At 37.6% G+C, this 19,603-nt stretch overlaps 1 protein-coding gene across 2 annotated transcripts in view; it reads right to left on the reverse strand.

Moving 5' to 3' along the window:
* LOC121726700 overlaps positions 1–19,603 on the reverse strand; it is a 222,231-nt gene that overhangs the window by 31,045 nt on the left and 171,583 nt on the right. For both annotated transcript variants that reach the window (XM_042114190.1, XM_042114188.1), the window contains exons 13-15: positions 15,859–16,052; positions 7,916–8,012; positions 6,615–6,863 (exon numbers count right to left, since the gene is read on the reverse strand). In XM_042114190.1, coding sequence (XP_041970124.1) covers positions 6,615–6,863; positions 7,916–8,012; positions 15,859–16,052 — 540 coding nt within the window. The remainder of the gene's footprint in view (positions 1–6,614; positions 6,864–7,915; positions 8,013–15,858; positions 16,053–19,603) is intronic.

A 19,603-nucleotide genomic window follows, 5' to 3' on the forward strand; every position in this document is an offset into this window, starting at 1 on the left:
AAGAAATATTACCAAAACAATGATTTACACAGCAAGACGACACAAAGGATCTGCTTATTTCTAATAGAAATCTCTTCCAGCAGCCCTACGGAGAGAGATTGGATAAGGATAGCAGATAGGACGTGCACAACCATGAATGTAATATTATGTCAACATGTACTTCTAACAATAAAACTAATAAAATAATAGTAATAATAATAATAATAATGAACAGATATGATAATAAGATATGTATGTACTGTTTGGTGTCCTTAATGTAAATAAATAAATACTTTTTTTATGAAAAACCCACTTTCTGGAGCAGGTGACATTTATATCAATCGACAAACAATAATGAGGGGTCAAGCCATTGATCCACGCTTGTACCCTCGGCCTCGATACAATAGAACAGAATACAAACAGAATACAATAAACGTCCAAATCCTGCATAACGATCTTCTGTGTTCGCCGTGTCTGTTATAATTATAAATTATAATAAGGCCGTGTACGATATTATCTATTATACTGGTAATGAATACTCCAATGTATTATCTAGACTAATATCGGTGTTTAATACGAATAAGAGGTATGACAGATGACATAAGTACACAAAATAATATTGTGAATTGAGAACATTGACATTATAAAGATCCCACCCAGTATAGGTTCATATTTAGGCAGGTTAAATAGAAGTTGTTAGTTCGATAGTTGTTATTTTAGTTATAGGATGTGATAACAGATGGCACTGTACAAATTTTGTAATCCGCTACATCGCGCTATCGAAAACCTAATGTGAGCCTATATAAGCCTGAGTTACTTTCGAATAAACCGAGTTCCAACAGCAGTGTGGTGGTTTCATTGAGGTTACCCTACGCAGCAACATATGGTGCCGAAACCAGGGAACTAAGTGAGTGAGTAGTAAGTGTAGTGGACAGTGAAGAAGTGAAGTGAATAGTGAGTTCGGCGGACAAGGTAGGAACCCAGTGAATAGTGAGTGGACAGGACCCAAGTGAATAGTGACTAGTGAGTGCAAGTGACAGGACCCTCGGATTGCAGTGAGTAGTAGGTGCAAGGACAATAGACCGTAAGTAGATTGTAAATAAGATACTCTTCAAGTTAAGTGGCTTGTCAGTTATATGAGCTGTGCGAATTGTCTTCCGTGAAGTTTATGACAGTAGTATTTTGGCGCTATTGCGATTGACATAATGGAGTCACTTTTACCAGAGCAAAAGGAAATCAGTACACTCATAAAGAAAGGTTTTACTAACTATAAAAAAACAGCCAAAGATAAATTAACTTCGATTTATATAAACAATAGATTGGAAATTTTAGAACCATTATGGACAAAATTTAGAGAAAACCATTTTAAGATTGTGAATACTGTATCTAAGGCCGAGAGATTACAGACACCTTATTTCATAGAAGAGTGGTATGATACTGTAGAAGAGACATACAGCGAATATAAATGTAGATTAAAGTTAGACATGAGTAAGAGAAGTGAGATAAGAGATGCACCTGCGATTTCTGCATGTAACCAAAGCTGTAATCCCGCAAAGCCAGAGGTTAAATTACCCCAAATCCAACTTCCAACATTTTCGGGAGCATACGAAGAGTGGCAAAGCTTTCACGATATGTTCCTCTCGCTCATTCATAACAATGACTCTTTAAGTGCTGTGCAAAAGATGCATTATTTGAAGTGCGGCTTAAGAGGCGAGCCTGAGATGCTATTGCGAAGTATGATGACTACCGAATCAAATTACGCTGAAGCTTGGGACAAATTAGTTAAGCGATACAGCAATAAGAGATATAATGCCAATGAGGTTATGAAAAAGCTATTTTCATTGAAATCCGCAAATAGCGAATCCGCAGCCGCAATTAAGAATTTACTTGACACTACTGCCGTTTGTTTGAAATCGCTACAGAATTTAGGAGTTGAGACGGATAAGTGGGATGTGATTATTATTTATATCACCGTCTCAAAGCTAGACTATGAGATACGAACGGAGTGGGAGTCGGAAGTAAGCCGAAGAGAGTCAGATGATTTCCCAACCTGGAATGAATTAGTTACATTTTTAGAGAAGAAATTCAGAACCTTAGAGATGTTGTCCGATTCCAAGTCCGGTCGCCGCTTTGCAATGTCCAATGAAATTAAAGTCCATCATTCTTCAACTGTCCAATATAAGAGAAGCTGCGTAATGTGCGCGAAACCACACTTGTTATACCAATGCAAACAATTTGGATCTAAGTCTCCCCAAGAGAGAACAGAGTTTATAAAATCCAAGAGGCTTTGTTTCAATTGTTTTGCACTTACCCACAACGTCAAGAATTGCCATCAAATTACGTGTTGCCGACGTTGTGGTAGGAGGCATCACACACTGCTGCATTATGAGAGAAGTCGGCCTCAAGTGATTTCCAGCCAGCCAACTTCATCCACTGGTACTGCATCCGACTCAGTAGATGCAGTTCACAGTCATGAGAGAGAAACTCCAAAATATGAGACGAAAGTAGTAGCTAATTTTGCCAGTGAGAATTACCAAAAGCATAACAGAGTGTTGTTACCTACAGCTTTAGTGAGAATTAAATCACAAAATGGCTACTGTCAAAGTGCGCGTGTGTTAATTGATCAAGGTTCAGAGACATCCTTTGTTGCTGAGAGTGTAGTGAAATCACTTGGTCTTAACCGCAAACCAGTTAATAGTTTAGTATCAGGTGTAGGTCAAAGCAAAGAGAATATATCTAAGAGTGTTGTTACTTTTGAGATAGAGTCACTTCATAATCGTGACTTTTCTTTATTGATTAATGCATTTGTTTTAAATTCATTAACATCATTTCTTCCATCTTCCAAAGCTTGCATCCTGAACTGGCCAGATCTTGTCCACTTACCTTTAGCAGATCCTTGTTATGGTTCACCTGGAAAAATAGACATTATTCTAGGAGTAGAGGGTTATAGTCAAATATTATTAAGTGGTCTTCTTAAGCATTCATCACCCAGTGGTCCGATTGCTCAGAATACCCAGCTAGGCTGGATCATATCTGGCAATGCAGGTCGTACAAGAGAGCAAACACCAAGAGCTGTTAGTTATCACCTAAAAGTAAAAGAAGATAGTATGCTGAAACAGTTTCGAGATATCGAGAGAAAGCCAGACATAAAGGAAAGGAAATTATGTAAAGAAGAAAAGAGATGTAAAGAAATAGATGAGACTACAGCTGCAAGAATTACTAAAGGCAGACATGTTGTGAGATTACCCTTTCGAGATCCTGATCCACAGTGTATGTATGATAAATCCAAGGATGTCGGAATAAAGAGATCTAGACAGTTCTTAGGGAACAAATTTAACAGAGATGAGTTTAAGGAAGTACTTACCACGATGGATGTTGATCACGTAGCACAATCCCGTAGAGTTGAACGTTTTCACTGATGTGTCTCAGGTGGCATATGCTGCAGCCGTGTACCTAAAGTCTAAGAGGTAAAGTGGTAATACTTACATATATATCGTTGCAGCCAAACGTGTTCAAAAGCTTATTAGTACTATTCCAAATTTTGAGTTGTGTGCAACTATGATTGGAGTAAAGGTGTTGTTTAAGGTATTCACAGATTGAAGATACCTAAGGAGAAGTTATTTGCCTGGTCCAATTCCACTCTACTTTTAATTTTAGCTTGGCTTCGAAGAGAACCGAGTTGTTAGACCACAAGATAAAAGAGGTTTCCGAAATTTCGACCAGAATACGACCACTGGATTCACATTGCCACAGATCAAAACCCACTGACTCTGCCTCAAGAACAAGAGGTACTTCGGTCAGAGAACTGAGAGCACGATTTGTGGTGGTATGTTCCAGACGTAATGCAAGTGAGTGATATTCCCTGTAAGAAAATAGATGTCAGCCCTGACATAGAAGCGAGAACAACCACGGTGCTGGCAATTTATCCTAAAGAAGATTTGTTTAGCTGAGACTTCCAAACTTGAGTGAATCCAGAGAGTATTATTATACTGCATGAAAAGAGTCGGAAACCTAAAACAAAAGTGATACAAGTGTTAAAGAAATGGACGAAGTATTTGATAGAAGTCTAAAAGCTGCGCAATCATTTTATTTCCAAGATTATTTAATTTGTCGGAGAACTACGAGAAGTGTTACAAAGAAAAACCAACTGCACCCCCTATCCTCCATTTTCATTGAAACGGAGTGTTCAGGGTGGGCGGCCATATTACCCAATGTTCTTTTTCTTACAATGAGAAACAATTTTGCCTAGTGACTCGCTCGTCAGAGAGAGGGAGAGTACTAGCAACACTTACCTTTTTTGAGCCTGGTGGAAGTCGCTTAAGTTGTATATCCAATCTACTTTTTGAGTGAGAGTATAGATAATCCAATGCCCTTGACGCCCGATCACTTTTTGATCGGTGAACCACTGGTTACAATTTCAGAACCAGATTACTGAGACGCGTCTTACTGGCGTTCAGCGATGAAAGCTTACTCAAACGATGGTTAATGTGACTTTAAATAATATACTTAAATGTTTCCCATAAAATGCTGTACCAGAAGTTATTGATTTTGTAGTATTTGAGATCAAAATATTTCATCAGCTAGAGATGACTGTGTATGAGATAAGAGTAGTTAAAACCATGCAGGTAAAGACAACCTTACCAGAGTAGTTAGTATTAAACCTGTTATCAAAAATACTATCTGTGAACGTCCATATAATAAGTTGTGTTCATTGCGAAAAGCCTAATAAGTTTTGTTAAATTTGAGTTATGTTTTTACTTGCATTATATCTTGTGTGTCTACCGTTACTTTATTGTGAGTTAGATTGATAGCAGATAATTTGCCTTATATTATGTTTAATGTAAATAAGTAATATTGTTGTTATTTCCATGATATGGCATTGCTATAACTATATTCATATTTATTTTAGTATGTATACTTTGGATGTTAGTTTGTCTAAGTGAACATTTTCAACAACTAATTGTAATAGCAACAAGACGTAAGTTAACTATTTTCCCTTTTTATAAGTTTGAAAAGGAACGAGTCCTTTTGGTGGGCGGGATGTTTAATACGAATAAGAGGTATGACAGATGACATAAGTACACAAAATAATATTGTGAATTGAGAACATTGACATTATAAAGATCCCACCCAGTATAGGTTCATATTTAGGCAGGTTAAATAGAAGTTGTTAGTTCGATAGTTGTTATTTTAGTTATAGGATGTGATAACAGATGGCACTGTACAAATTTTGTAATCCGCTACATCGCGCTATCGAAAACCTAATGTGAGCCTATATAAGCCTGAGTTACTTTCGAATAAACCGAGTTCCAACAGCAGTGTGGTGGTTTCATTGAGGTTACCCTACGCAGCAACAATCGGACTATTTCAACATCATAATGGGCATTGTCCAAAAAAAATCTCATGTACTTTTTATATTTTTTTTCGTTAAAATAGGGTATTTTAAAAATATAAATTAAATAATTTTGAAATTCATTGGCTAGTTTTTTCTCAATAATTTTTTAAAGTTTCGCTCTGACGTCATCATCGGCGGCGAATTGACTTCTGTAGTGTTTTAAATTTCCTTTCAATCTTATTTATAATGGCTGGTTCGTCAAATGCAAGTTCTCATTATGTGAAAGCTTACCAAAAGTTCGAAATGTAATGTTGGTCGAATTTATTGCTTATTTAACGCCATTGAAGGTCAAACTAAGGTTAAACATATTTGTTCAAAAATATAGGTAACTAATGGGTATTTTTTTCTTTATATACAGAAAAACGATCACTGACCTTGTTCCTCGAAATGTTTTTGTAATGAGCAAAATTAAAAAAAAATGGACAATCCCCATTGGGGAACAGGGCCATATTATAACAAGGTCCTAACAACATTGTTTCGGTCGCCCACCTTTCAACTTAATAGACAATCAAGTTATGTAAATGCCCTCCAGGCTGTTTTATTTTTAGCTGTACGCACGTACATACTTACCCGAAAACCATTAGGATATATTTTTTTAATTTTATTTTATGAAATAAGGGGGCAAACGAGCAAACGGGTCACCTGATGGAAAGCAACTTCCATCGTCCATGTACACTCGCAGCATCAGAAGAGCTGCAGGTGCGTTGCCGGCCTTTTAAGAGGGAATAGGGTAATAGGGGAGGGTAGGGATGGGAAGGGAAGGGAATAGGGGAGGGTACGGAAGGGAATAGGGTAGGGGATTGGGCCTCCGGTAAACTCACTCACTCGGCGAAACACAGCGCAAGCGCTGTTTCACGTCGGTTTTCTGTGAGAACGTGGTATTTCTCCGGTCGAGCCGGCCCATTCGTGCCGAAGCATGGCTCTCCCACGTATGGAGTATTTTAGAGTATAAGAAGCAAATATGACCAGCAGCATCGATACGGTTGTGCTGAGTTACCGCATCAGACCGCAAGGATATCAGCCAAACACACGGCACCGCAAGAATAATCGTTATTTTCAACAAAAAAAATTCTCACCTACCTCTTCATCAAGGAAGCTGGAAACCATCAGGATGCTTCAGCAGCATGTCAGCTTCAGCAGCGTCGTTGCGATCTTGCTGAGTTACGTCAGCAGATCGCACATCAACCTATCGGCTAGCTTGCGACGCCGTTGCGGCAACGATAAGGTAATATCCACCTACCTCTTCATCAAGAAAAGCATCAGGATGCTCCAGCAGCATGTCGTATATGACCAGCAGCGGTTCAGCAGCGTCGTTGCGGTCTTGCTGCGTGCCGGCGGCTGAGCGCAGGTACGTGAGCATCGCGCGCGCGTGTCGCAGCGGCGCCGCGCCCGCTCCGGGCCGCGCCGGCAACGCTCGCAGCACCGCGCCGTATTGCCGCGCGACGTACGATACGTTGCTCCACGAGTAACCGTACGAGATTCTGGTGAACTGGAGATATTGGCTAGTTAATTGGTAACTAAGGGTCCACACACATACATGCGATTTCGCATCGCATCGCATATAATTATCTGCGACAAAATTCATAATAAAAATGGTATTACGATGCGATGCGAATTCGCAGTTTTGTGTGGGAGCCTAAAAGAGCCATTAGACTGTGCATTAAATATCTGTCAGTTTTGTTTTGATTTTGTTTTGAATGGCATATAAACCCGGAAATGACCCACAAATGAGGAAATACAAGAAATGTTATGATGTATTGGTTATCCGAGTTACAATTTCGACGAAAATCTGATCAATTACCCTGACAAGTTTGGCGTGTAGTGAAATACAGGAAACATCGCAAAGTAACGCACCATCTGGACACAAAGCTGCCTGAGCAGCTCTGGATTTATGTATATTGTATAGGCAGTATAAACAATGGCTAATGGGCAGCAGCTTCCTATGGCGTCCTAGGGTAGGGGGGGCAGCAACGTCCTAGGATGGCGAGGATGGCGGCAGAGTTGGTACATAGGGGCGGCGAAATAAATAAATAAAAGTTATCTATACTCATAAAAATATTAATTCAGCCCTGGCCCCAGTGCCTCAGTAGCAGACTGCAGTTATAGATTTAAGAAACAGAACTTACTAAACATAAGCTAGGCACTTTTTAAGATTAGCAACGATTATGCAAATATCTTATAACCGGGAAGTGCGATCGCTCATAATAAATTACCAGCAGCTGTGGTCGTAATCGTCTACATCAAGGTGGTCATTTATCATCCCTGGGCTAGTCTATCGCGATGTTTTTACTTTAAGTTCTTAGAAACTGCCACGAGATTTAACTGAGTACTTAAAGTCTGTTCAACGTAGCGATAGAGAGAAGTTCGGTCAATAACCTATAGTCTTGTCTCTTTCACACACAGGTACACAAAATAATATTGGTACGCAACTCGCATAGTGACTGCGTGGAAACAGAAAAATATATTTTGTTTGTAAAGAGCTGCGATGAAGAGCTGATTAAGATCGACGAATCGAATCGAATTCGATAGTCGATTTTTTACCTGTTTGTAAATATCCCGCAGCGAGTCGGACACGCAGCCGGAGAAGTCGGGGAGGGTCCACTTGACGCCATGTTGGATCGTCTTCGGCTCGCAGAATCTGTAAACATTCTCTTATTACCAGAAAGTAACAAGAAGACTTTACTGTCACAGAAGTGGGAGAAGAGGGAGGTAGGTTTTTTTATAAGCTCGAAAGCTATCTCCACCTATATGTAAATTATGTAGGTATAGGTTGGGTTTTATTTTCGTTTTTGTAGGTTTTATTCTTTTGGCCCACCGCCAATGATATACATCATTGCCTACCACTCATTAACTTCTGAGTTCTGAGGTTTTTAGATTTATGTATGATTATGTAAGGTTAGAAAACTTGGCTCTACATGAGATCTCACTACTTTTTCACCACGAACTATATGTTCTCATCTTGGCAACATTTTTACATGAAAATGTTTTTGGTGGGATAAATTATTATGAGCAAAGATTCCTAAACCTTTATATTATAAAACTACTTACTAACTGATGTTGTGTTGCCGAGTGAGTGAGTTTACCGGAGGCCCAATCCCCTACCCTATTCCCTTCCGTACCCTCCCCTATTCCCTTCCCTTCCCATCCCTACCCTCCCCTATTGCCCTATTCCCTCTTAAAAGACCGGCAACGCACCTGCAGCTCTTCTGATGCTGCGAGTGTACATGGACGATGGAAGTTGCTTTCCATCAGACTAACCAAAAAAATCAAACATCGTCCTTCTCTCTTCACGCGCACGCCCGTTTTTCATATGCCAGATGAAAAAGAACGTCGCGGAGTCATCGACAAATTTTCTCAATAACTCGATAAGTATTGTACTTTATGCAGAAAAATCAATAAAAATATAAGATATTCTAATCACTTTTATTTGTAACTAATTGTAAACTGGTAATTCACAATACAAAACTCCATAAAACAAATTGACAACCAGAACAAGAGGGAACAAAACGTTCTAAGTGAACGGAAGCGGAAACATATAATTTTTTTTTTTTTTTTTAAGCTTACATATTCACAAAGAATATTATTAAATGTAAAATTATTACTTAACACTCCCACTAATTTTACATTTAACACTATCATTAATTTAACATTTAAAAGAAACAACTAACTTTCTAACTTAACACTTAATATTAACATAAAATTTCTTTTCTGTTGGCGTTAAATTTAATAGCAGATAGAGGCTTAGTTAAAAAGTCAGCTAATTGTCTTGCACTTGGAATATAATTAACCTTTACAATACCTTCCTCTACCGTCTCACGAATAAACTTGTATTTAACATCAATATGTTTTGACCTTTGGTGATATACAGGATTACAAAGTAATTTAATTGCAGCTTGATTATCTACAAACAACTCTATACAATTATAAGTTTCACCTAATTCGAACAAAAATTGTTTTAACCACAATAACTCTTTTATGGCATCGCATGCTGCCATGAACTCTGACTCCATTGTAGACAGTGCAACTGTTTGCTGTTTATGACTTTTCCAAGTAATTGGACCATTATTCATTAAAAATATGTATCCTGTAGTTGATTTTCTAGTCTCTACATCATTAGCATAATCAGAGTCTGAGTAACCAATAACTTTACTATTACTTTTATATTCAATACCTAAATGTTTTGTTCCTAATAAATATTTTAAAATACGCTTAACTGCATTTACATGACAAAATTGAGGATTATTTACATAACGTGAGATCAAATTTACTGCAAATGATATATCAGGACGTGAAACTGATGCTAAAAACAACAAAGAACCTACAGCTTCTCTAAAAGGAAAATTTGAATTCTGTTTTTCATTATTATCATAACTCAACACAACATTATGATCAACTGGAGTCGAAACAGGATTAGAATTACTCATATGAAATCTTTTAATGACATTTTCAATATAATTAGTTTGAGTTATGCGAATTGAATTTTCTAATTTTTCTATTTCTAAACCAACAAAATAGCTTACAGTGTTCATTATTTTGACATTAAAATTAGCTGTCAGAGCATTTACAATAGAGTTCAATGTTTCTTTCTTAGATGAAAATATTAGACCATCGTCAACATACAAAATTAAGAACACTTTTTCATTATTAAAACAACCACTAAAAACACAATAATCTGACTCTAACTGCTTAAAACCAAATGACTTGAGGAAATTATTGAATTTTAAATTCCAGCACCTTGGTGCCTGCTTGAGACCATACAATGATTTATTCAGTTTACACACTTTGTCTTTTTCTGTCTTAACTCCTTCTGGTATTTCCATAAAAATTTCTTCTTGTAACTCTCCATATAGAAAGGCCGTTTTAACATCAAATTGTATTATCTCATATTTGTACTTCGCAGATAAACTTAATAAAATTCTAATAGAATCATATCTGGTAGTGGGCGCAAAAGTTTCTTTATAATCAATATTTTTAACTTGACTAAAGCCTCTGGCACATAATCTGGCCTTGAATCTTTCTATTTCACCTTCTTTGTTTTTCTTGACTGTAAACACCCACTTTGAGGTTATTGGTTTCTTATTTGTCCTGTCAACTATAGTCCATGTCTTATTCATTTCATGTGCTTGTAACTCATCTTTTATAGCTGCATTCCATTTACTCGACTCAGCACAAGAAATAGCTTCCTCATAATCTTTGGGAACTTGACATTCTATTAAATTAGCTTCATACTCTACATTCAAACGTCGAGGTCTCATATTGACATTAATAAATTGATCATCACTTTCTTGAAGTGTCTCAGATGGTTCATATGTAGGATCATTATCATTATAGCTTACTAAGCTGTCCTCGCTATCTTGAATTTCTGTTTGGGGTGTAGATGTCATCACAGGAGTTGTATTTCTACAAATTCATCTGAAGAATTGTTTTGGGATTCAATTTCTGAAGTGTCTATGATAACCCTATTCTGGGGCAATACCATTGCAAGCGACTCATCAAAAATTACATCTCGTGACACTTTTATCCTTTTAGTTTTGCTATCTAGCATCCTATAATTCTCATTTTCATAGCCAACCAAAAACATCTTGTTGCTTTTCTTTTCTAATTTCTTCCGGCAGGGATCAGGTATATGCACATAACCACATGAACCAAATATTTTTAAATGCGATAAATTAGCTTTCTCACCAGTCCAAATTTCATGTGGAGATTTAATAGGGGCTTGACTTGAAGTCGTTCTATTCTGAATATAGACTGCACATCCAACGGCTTCAGCCCACAAATTTAAAGGCATACTGCGACCATGTAACATTGAACGAGCTCTTTCAACAATTGTACGTAGCTCTCGTTCAGCACGCCCATTTTGTTGCGGAGTGTAAGGAGCTGTACACTCGTGTATAATTCCATTTTTATTCAAAAACTCTTTAAATTCATTATTGATATACTCTGTCCCATTATCTGTGTGTAGTATTCGAACATTATGTCCAAATCTATTCTGCACAATGGCATTAAATGTTTTGAAATGGTCCAATACTTCGCATTTATGCTTCATAAAATATACACACAGATAACTAGAGGCGGCATCTTTAAATAGAACAAAATAACGCCTTCCTTGGATTGACGCTTGGCTCATGGGTCCACATACATCACTGTAGATCAAATCTCCAGGAGCCAACTCACCCCTCACTGAAGAATGGAATGGGAGACGACTTTGTTTTCCATACATACAGGTTTCACACACAAAGTTTTCTTCACTGTAATCTGGACACTTAATCAGTCCATTTTTAATCATTTTTATAATTTCTTTGACATTTAAATGTCCAAGTCTTTCATGCCACACTTTTAAGCTGTTCTGTGACATTTGTACTGTATTACAATTAGCACTTACGACTGTTTTAAAGTTCATTTCATACAAATTATTTAATTTTTGAGTTGCACTAAGCACTAATTTATTGTCCTTGTAAATTAATGCACTGGTGTCTTTCTTAATAATGACAAAGCCTAATCTCATAATAGCACCTTCCGAAAACAAGTTTCTCCGTAGGTCTGGCACATAAAGTACTTCTCGCAGTATATTTTCCTCCCACTGTCCCTTTATATACTTTTTAATTTGCACAGTTCCTATTCCACACACTTTCAAGTTCTGTTGGTTGCCTAATTTCACTTGCCTAACGCAAGTGCGGCTAGCATCTTTATATTCTTCTAAATTTGAGAAAAAGTCTTTGCGGAAAGTCATATGCATCGATGCACCACTGTCTAACAGCCATACATCACTTTCTCTGGAGCTCACTGTGACATTAGCAATTTCTTCCTCAACATTAAATGCTAACAAGTTGCTCTGCTCTTGGGTATTACCAGATTTCTTAGAACGGCATTCTCTTGCAAAGTGTCCTCTTTTATTACACTTATAGCAGATAAATCTATGACGTGTAGATCCAGAGTTTGGTTTATTATTTGATTTTCTATCTAAATTTTGTTTCTCATGAGCTGTCACTAGTGCAACTTCATTCTGTTCTTCGCTTGTTAAACTGTTCTCCTCATCCATCAACCGAGCAGTTAGATTGTGGATAGTTTGCTGACTTTTGTCCAATGACATCCAGGCTTGTCGCAGTGAGCGGTATTTAGATGGTAAAGTACTTATTATTTTAGTTATAATCGCAGTATCACTAATTTGTTCACCACTGTCCTTTAGCTGTTGAGCCAAGCTCTCAACTTTAGAAATGTGTTGCGCCATACTGTCACTTGGACTCATTTTGTAGTTGTAAAATCTTTCATGCACTAGCATCTTATTGAATTCAGATTTTTGCTCATATATGGACTGGAGCTTTTCTATGATTTCCGATGCACTTTTGCAGTTTTCAATTAAAGCAATTTGCCGTAATTCCATAGCTGATGTAATGATGAACATAGCCATCCCATCATTTTTCATCCACTTTTCATCTTGCCCTTCTGGTTTGGGTATAGATAAATCGATACCCTTTGCTCGTAATGCACAATTAATTTGAAATCGCCATTGGCGAAAATTATTTCCATCAAAGCGCTCGATGTTCATTTTGCCGGTATCCATTTTGGCGTCTTATGGCCGATCACGTTGTACCGAGTTTACTACTGCACTTTATAATTTTATTAATAGTCTGGGCCTCATAACCTATTGTACTTTATGCAGAAAAATCAATAAAAATATAAGATATTCTAATCACTTTTATTTGTAACTAATTGTAAACTGGTAATTCACAATACAAAACTCCATAAAACAAATTGACAACCAGAACAAGAGGGAACAAAACGTTCTAAGTGAACGGAAGCGGAAACATATAATTTTTTTTTTTTTTTTTTTTTAAGCTTACATATTCACAAAGAATATTATTAAATGTAAAATTATTACTTAACAATAAGTATACAACATTTTAACCCTAGGATGGAACAGAACATTAAATCCGCTAGGTCGGTTTCTCAATGATAGAATTTTATACAATGTGTTAAAATATTGATTTAGTTCAATGCACGGTTATGGAAATAAATGAAAAATTCGTGAAAATTAGATGCATCTTTGTGATTTTTTTCTATCGAGAAAATTTTAAGATATCGTGTTTTTGCTCAGATTTCTCGGAAGAATTCTCGGAAATATAATGTAGTATCTGATTTTAGAAAATGAAACAATTTAAGTATATATAAATGAATTATAAAATCGAAAATTTTGGGGTAGTCTCCCCCTTAATAGTTAATATAGACTATAGAGTTTGAAGCACAATGAACTCTCGCATACTTGTCGAATTTTCGGATAGTTGTACCTACATTATACTGCGCTTGTGGTCCCTTTACATCGAAAACTTCGTGTTCTCCGATATCTCAACTATAAGAAGTATAACAATTTATTTTCTTTATGAGTTCGAGCGTACAAGCACCGCTTTTCCATGAAAACCTGAAGATTATAATAGCTAATAAGAGTTTATTAACAAAACTATTATTCCCTAACGAAAAGAGGTACATATAAGTTAGACGTGTCTGTCTGTCTATCTGTCTGTCTGTGTGTGTCTATCTGTGACATCTTAGCACCCAAAGGGGTTTACCGATTAAAATCTACTCTCTACGGTAAGGAAGGTTAATTGGGTTGATATTTATTTCTCTATCACAAAACGCAGCGCCGCAAATCGTATTTTCGTAAGCTGACCCTAAAATCCCAAATTACTTGTGAATATTGTGTTTTATCCTCATAAGAAAATTAGAGTTATCCCAACCAAAATACTTTGAAACTTCCGACCAAAATGTGCATATTGAACCCTTTTTGCAACGAGTAAGGTTTAAGGAGCGACTTAGCACGTTAATAAGTTCTGCCCACAGTTTCTCCGGCACAAACTTGCCTAATTGGTAGTAACATTCGAAATCGCTTTTAATTCACTTTCTAACTCCGACCAATTAATTATTACTCCAAAATATGCTCAATGCTCAGTGCTCACGCAGTCTTTGTTTTTAACATGGAATCGCCAGATTGGGGTTACTTAGATATAGTCGCAGCGTCGCACCTCCCTACGTTTTAACTTTCACATACACATTTTATGATATGCCACATTGCAGAGTGACGTCTTTGGACGCGAGGTTTGACGAAACGCCCGCAAGAAATGTTGGAAGATGAACTACTGTCGCGTTGTGCTGTCTCGTACTCGTATTGTGCTGTTATGTGTCGCCGCAACTCAGGTATTGATCTACTTTAATAATCAATAGATATGCTAATTTTGTGCGTTGGTGTTTTGTCGGAACGAAGAAAATAAGATATCACGGTGGTCGGTGAATTGCGCTGCAGTGGGACGCGCGATCAGACAATACAAAAGTACTGTTGGGACAATCAAAGACTTCTATGGGACAATACGTTAATCCGTTATAAGTTATGACTTATGACGATACGAACGCACTGCAAGTCGCATAATGGGGCAATGGAGCAATCTATTATAAACATGTAATATATTAGGTTGCATCGAGGCTAAATACAGCTTATTTGATTTCAGCTCCAATGGAAACCTCATTAAAATCTTAACTACTTAGTCATGAGAGATGCATCAGAGAGACATACGTACAATCTGCATATTCACAAACATTTGCATTTCGCTCTAATGTTAAAGGAATGTTACAGCGAATTTCTAACATGAATTCACTTCAGTGTAATCCAGACCTCTAATCATTTAAGCTTATATCCTGTTCAAGTTAATTGGTCATTAAATACCACGTTGAATATGTGGAGTCTGATTCTTATACCTCGAATATGTCTTTGATATCTCAGTCTCTGCAGACTGTTTTAATCGCGCGTGATACACTAGTACGTGAGCGGGCAGTCTACAAACGAAGTGTCAAGTGACATTCGTGCCCTAAGAATCGTCTTTTAGAAGAGAAGCAAGGGATTAAAGTTCCGGCCACAATTTGATAAAGAAACGATTAATACTAGCGCCCGTTGGCGCAATCATGATAGGGTTACATTGCAACGAAACAAGAAGATGACAATATTCTTCAAAACTGAAATGCCAATTCCTTAATTTTTGGGTATTTGTTATATGGGCCTTTAATGTATTTGTTATATGGGCCTCTGATGCCTGAATTAAATGATTTGATTTGATTGATTTGATTTGACTTAATTGCATCGTCTCATCGCATGTATGATTTCGGTGTAGTCTGACCTTATTAGCTATTACAATAATATCTTGAAACATATCTGACACACTTATGCTACGTTTCCATGCTTGCCAAGGCTTGACCAGCGTCCACAAGCATAAGCGTGTAAAGAGATATTGCTTGGCTTGCGTTAGCTTGTGGATGCTTGTATCCGATGTAGTGTCGGTTTTTGGACACAGATCGAAGGGCGCTTGCTTGGATGTACGCAATACACTGACGCATTCACAAGCGTGTAAACGACTTCAAATGCCAAGCGAGATTTGTGGACGCTTGTGCCTTGTGGATGCTTGCTAAGCCTTGGCAAGCATGGAAACGCAGCATTAACTAACCTTGTAGTCTCCCCGGTGTCCCCGGGCGGGCAGGGCGCGGCGGCATGGGCCCCGGGCGCGGTGCGGGGCCACCTCACGCCGTGCGAGGCCCCGCTCTCGCAGGCCGCGTCGTGGGGCCCCAGCGCCCACATCGTCACACCCTTCGCGTTAGTGCCCGCCACTGACGACACTTGGCACCGGAACTCGCCGGATTTCTGCACGAAAATAGCAAATTAAAAACAAAACTTAAGAGGAGTCCACACCGCCCTTTTTTCCATACAAACGTTGTCCCCTGTTTCCTCTCTGGATAATGCTAGTAGAGTTATAATTTTTTTCCTGAATATCTACGGCCACTAATACAATGTCCCTATGTTTTCTTTTTTTTCATAATTTAATTATTAAATAAGATATGAACGTTCAAAAACCCAAAAAAATGGCCAGATTTTCCGCCGTGTTCAAACGTCCAGAAAACAGATTTGGCTAGATTATACAAAAAAAGCCTTTTTTAAATCTTTAATGAAAAAAGTACTTAAATCGGTTAAGTTTTGGAGAAGGAATCAGGGGACAAGGAATCGTTGATTTTCTGGATTTTCTGCAGTTGTCTCTATCGCGTTCTGCGGTATAGGCTTGAGGTAAGGGAGACAGCTATAGATATTACACGTACTTTTTTTTCATTTCTCTAGCCCCTGGTGTATCCTCTTAACGTAAAATTGTAGAGTTTGTTCAAAGTTTATCATACCTAGGAATTCTCTAGGAGTTTCTATTAAAGTAATAGGTACTTAATCATCATCTCATACTCCACAAATCTGTATTACTCCAAAATCCAAAGTAATATTTTACAAAAAATGTAGCCGCCTCAACCTCAACCTCAGATCCAATTGGATTAAAACATGCACAACATACTTACACAATTTCCTAAATTGAATTTTTGAATTAAATTTCCCGAACGATAAACGAAATTCCGCTCAATAAAGTTCAACATAATAATATAGTACCTAAGTATACAGGGTGTAACTAAACTAAGTGGTAATACTTTAGAGTTTAGGGTATGTACTGTGTATGCGGCCCCAATATAGAGTTCGCTGTGATAGTAGGAGCGCTGAAACAGTAACTTTTTTTAACTTTTGTAAGGAAAAATGCACGACGCTCGGGCGCTTGCCTTGCCCATACAAATCACAAAAAAAAATCTCATTCAGCGCTGCTACTTTCACAACGAATTATTTTAAATAAGGACCACATACACATACTTACTAAGTATTATTACTTACATTTGATACACATATAATAATATTATAGACGTCGATTGTCGATTATACGTGGGAGAGCCATGCTTCGGCACGAATGGGCCGGCTTGACCGGAGAAATACCACGTTCTCACAGAAAACCGGCGTGAAACAGCGCTTGCGCTGTGTTTCGCCGAGTGAGTGAGTTTACCGGAGGCCCAAGCCCCTATTCCCTACCCTACCCTATTCCCTTCCCTTCCCATCCCTACCCTTCCCTATTCCCTCTTAAAAGGCTGGCAACGCACCTGCAGCTCTTCTGATGCTGCGAGTGTCCATGGGCGACGGAAGTTGATTTCCATCAGGTGACCCGTTTGCTCGTTTGCCCCCTTATCTCATAAAAAAAAATCTTCGAACTTCGTATCAAAGCATCCATAAAAAGTAAAGACATTTTCGGTCCCCACTCCCCACTACTACTGCTATTCACCTAATTCCTGACAAACACTCGTACCTGACCTGATTACGGTTTATGTTGGCGCCAAAACAAACTCAAACATCGCCGGCAACAATTTTCTACTGCCGCATTTTATGTTTCGCAGGAAAATGCTTAACGTCCTATCATTGATTGAGGAAACCTCTGGAAATGCACTTCTAGTGGTTTTAGTAGATTTTACCTGATGAAGGGCCTGTTTAATCACTTCCTGATAAGTGCTGGATACTTTATCTGTCAGGTAAGTTGTGGATTGCCTATTCGGCACTTATCAGGAAGTGGTGAAAAAGCCCCTTAGGGCCACTTGCGCCTAATGTTAGATAAATACGAGGAACGAAATAACATAATATTTAAACCAGGGTTAACTTTAACCTAGGATTATGCTACTGGGCTTTATTGGTTAAGCAAACAATTAGGTAAAATATCATTTACGAATCGGGCTTCTCTACTTAACTATAATGTTCTTAAAACATTTTAATATTTTATAAAATAATGGGAAAGACAATAATCGTTTGGATTTCACTAGCAAGGTTTCAAAGGAAGCCTAGTGCATGTCTGAAACAAATAGTGTTCGTCCAATATTAGATACTAGATGACGCCCGCGCCAAAATTCGTTTTACGTGCGGAAACCGTACATTTTTCCGGGACAAAAAGTATCCTATGTCCTTTACCGGGACTCGAAGTATCTCCATGACAAATTTCAGCAAAATCGGTTCAGTGGTTTGGGCGTGAAGACAGATACACTCACTTTCGCATTTATAAAATTAAAGTATGGATATAAAAAAAAATATCTAGGTCCCAACTTTAGTACCCCAGTCTCGAAACTTCTTACAATATATTATTAATTTATTATATAAAAATTTGTGACAAATTTTGTGACATCAAGGTTCAAGGATAGATCGTTAAACCTTAAGAAATTCTAGACCCACTTTCTTACAAGTGATAGCGATAATAAACATCAATAACGCTCAAAGAAATGTATATTACTCGAGAAAACTAGGCTAAACATAATCCCTAGGCAATTTGTAAGCAGATTTAATATACTAACGAATAAATAAGACTAACACAAGCTGTGTCCTCCGGTTTAATATAGGGATCGCATTGAACGCTGTGGATACAGAAACATAATATTAGCGAAATTTCAATGCGCAATATCGCTTATATTTTTTACGGGGGAAATGTGTCCTATATTCTGGTATAAAGCATGACGTGTTACTGTTGCTTGCTTAGCAATATAGCATCTTATTTACATACTTTACTTCAATGACAAAAATGAATATTTTGTTCTGATATGTTAGGAGTTGCTTGTCAGACAAGGAAACACTTTTTTATAAGTAAGGAGGTAATTATATAAATTATTATTCACATTCACTTTTAATATTCACTTTTAGCCCATGCTTTTAGCATTTTACTTTCAGTAACTACTTAATTGTTAGTTCATCACAGAGTATTTTACTGCTATTTTCTTTTTAAGTTAAGTAACTATTTTTAATGTTTAAAGAAAAAAGAAACGCTCATCATGTCTACCTTAGATCAAAAGGCAGTTTCAACTATAAATAGTCTTCCAAACAAGCTCAACGGTCCACGTGAGTCAAAGCTAAGGATTTTACAGCGAAACAAGCTGCCCGGGGCTTAAACGCTGAAAATGCTGCGCCAATATACACCGAAGGCTCGCTTCGTCCCATCTAAATAGTTTTAAATTGCAGACTTTGAGACAAAGACTGAAGTTGCTGAAAACTTTTCTGAGACTGTTCTTTTTGTCTGGAATAAACAGAAAGAAATGTTCATTTCCATTTTGAGCAATTCCGCTTATAGCAATACTGAGGCCCACTTGCGCTAGTCCGATGTTAATGGTAATCGTTCATCAAAATATCATGCCATCTCTTTAGTAAATACTAGCCAGCTGTGCATCGAGCTGATTCGATTCTGTAGGCCTACTACGAAACCGTTTTGAGATTCAAACAATCGGACGAGAATGCCGCATCCTGCTCTAACAACGCCATTTCACGTTTGTTAGAGTAGGACGCAACATTCTCGTACGATTGTCTGAGTCTCA

Source organism: Aricia agestis, chromosome 4 (assembly GCF_905147365.1).
Source record: "Aricia agestis chromosome 4, ilAriAges1.1, whole genome shotgun sequence".
NCBI classification, from domain to species: domain Eukaryota; kingdom Metazoa; phylum Arthropoda; class Insecta; order Lepidoptera; family Lycaenidae; genus Aricia; species Aricia agestis.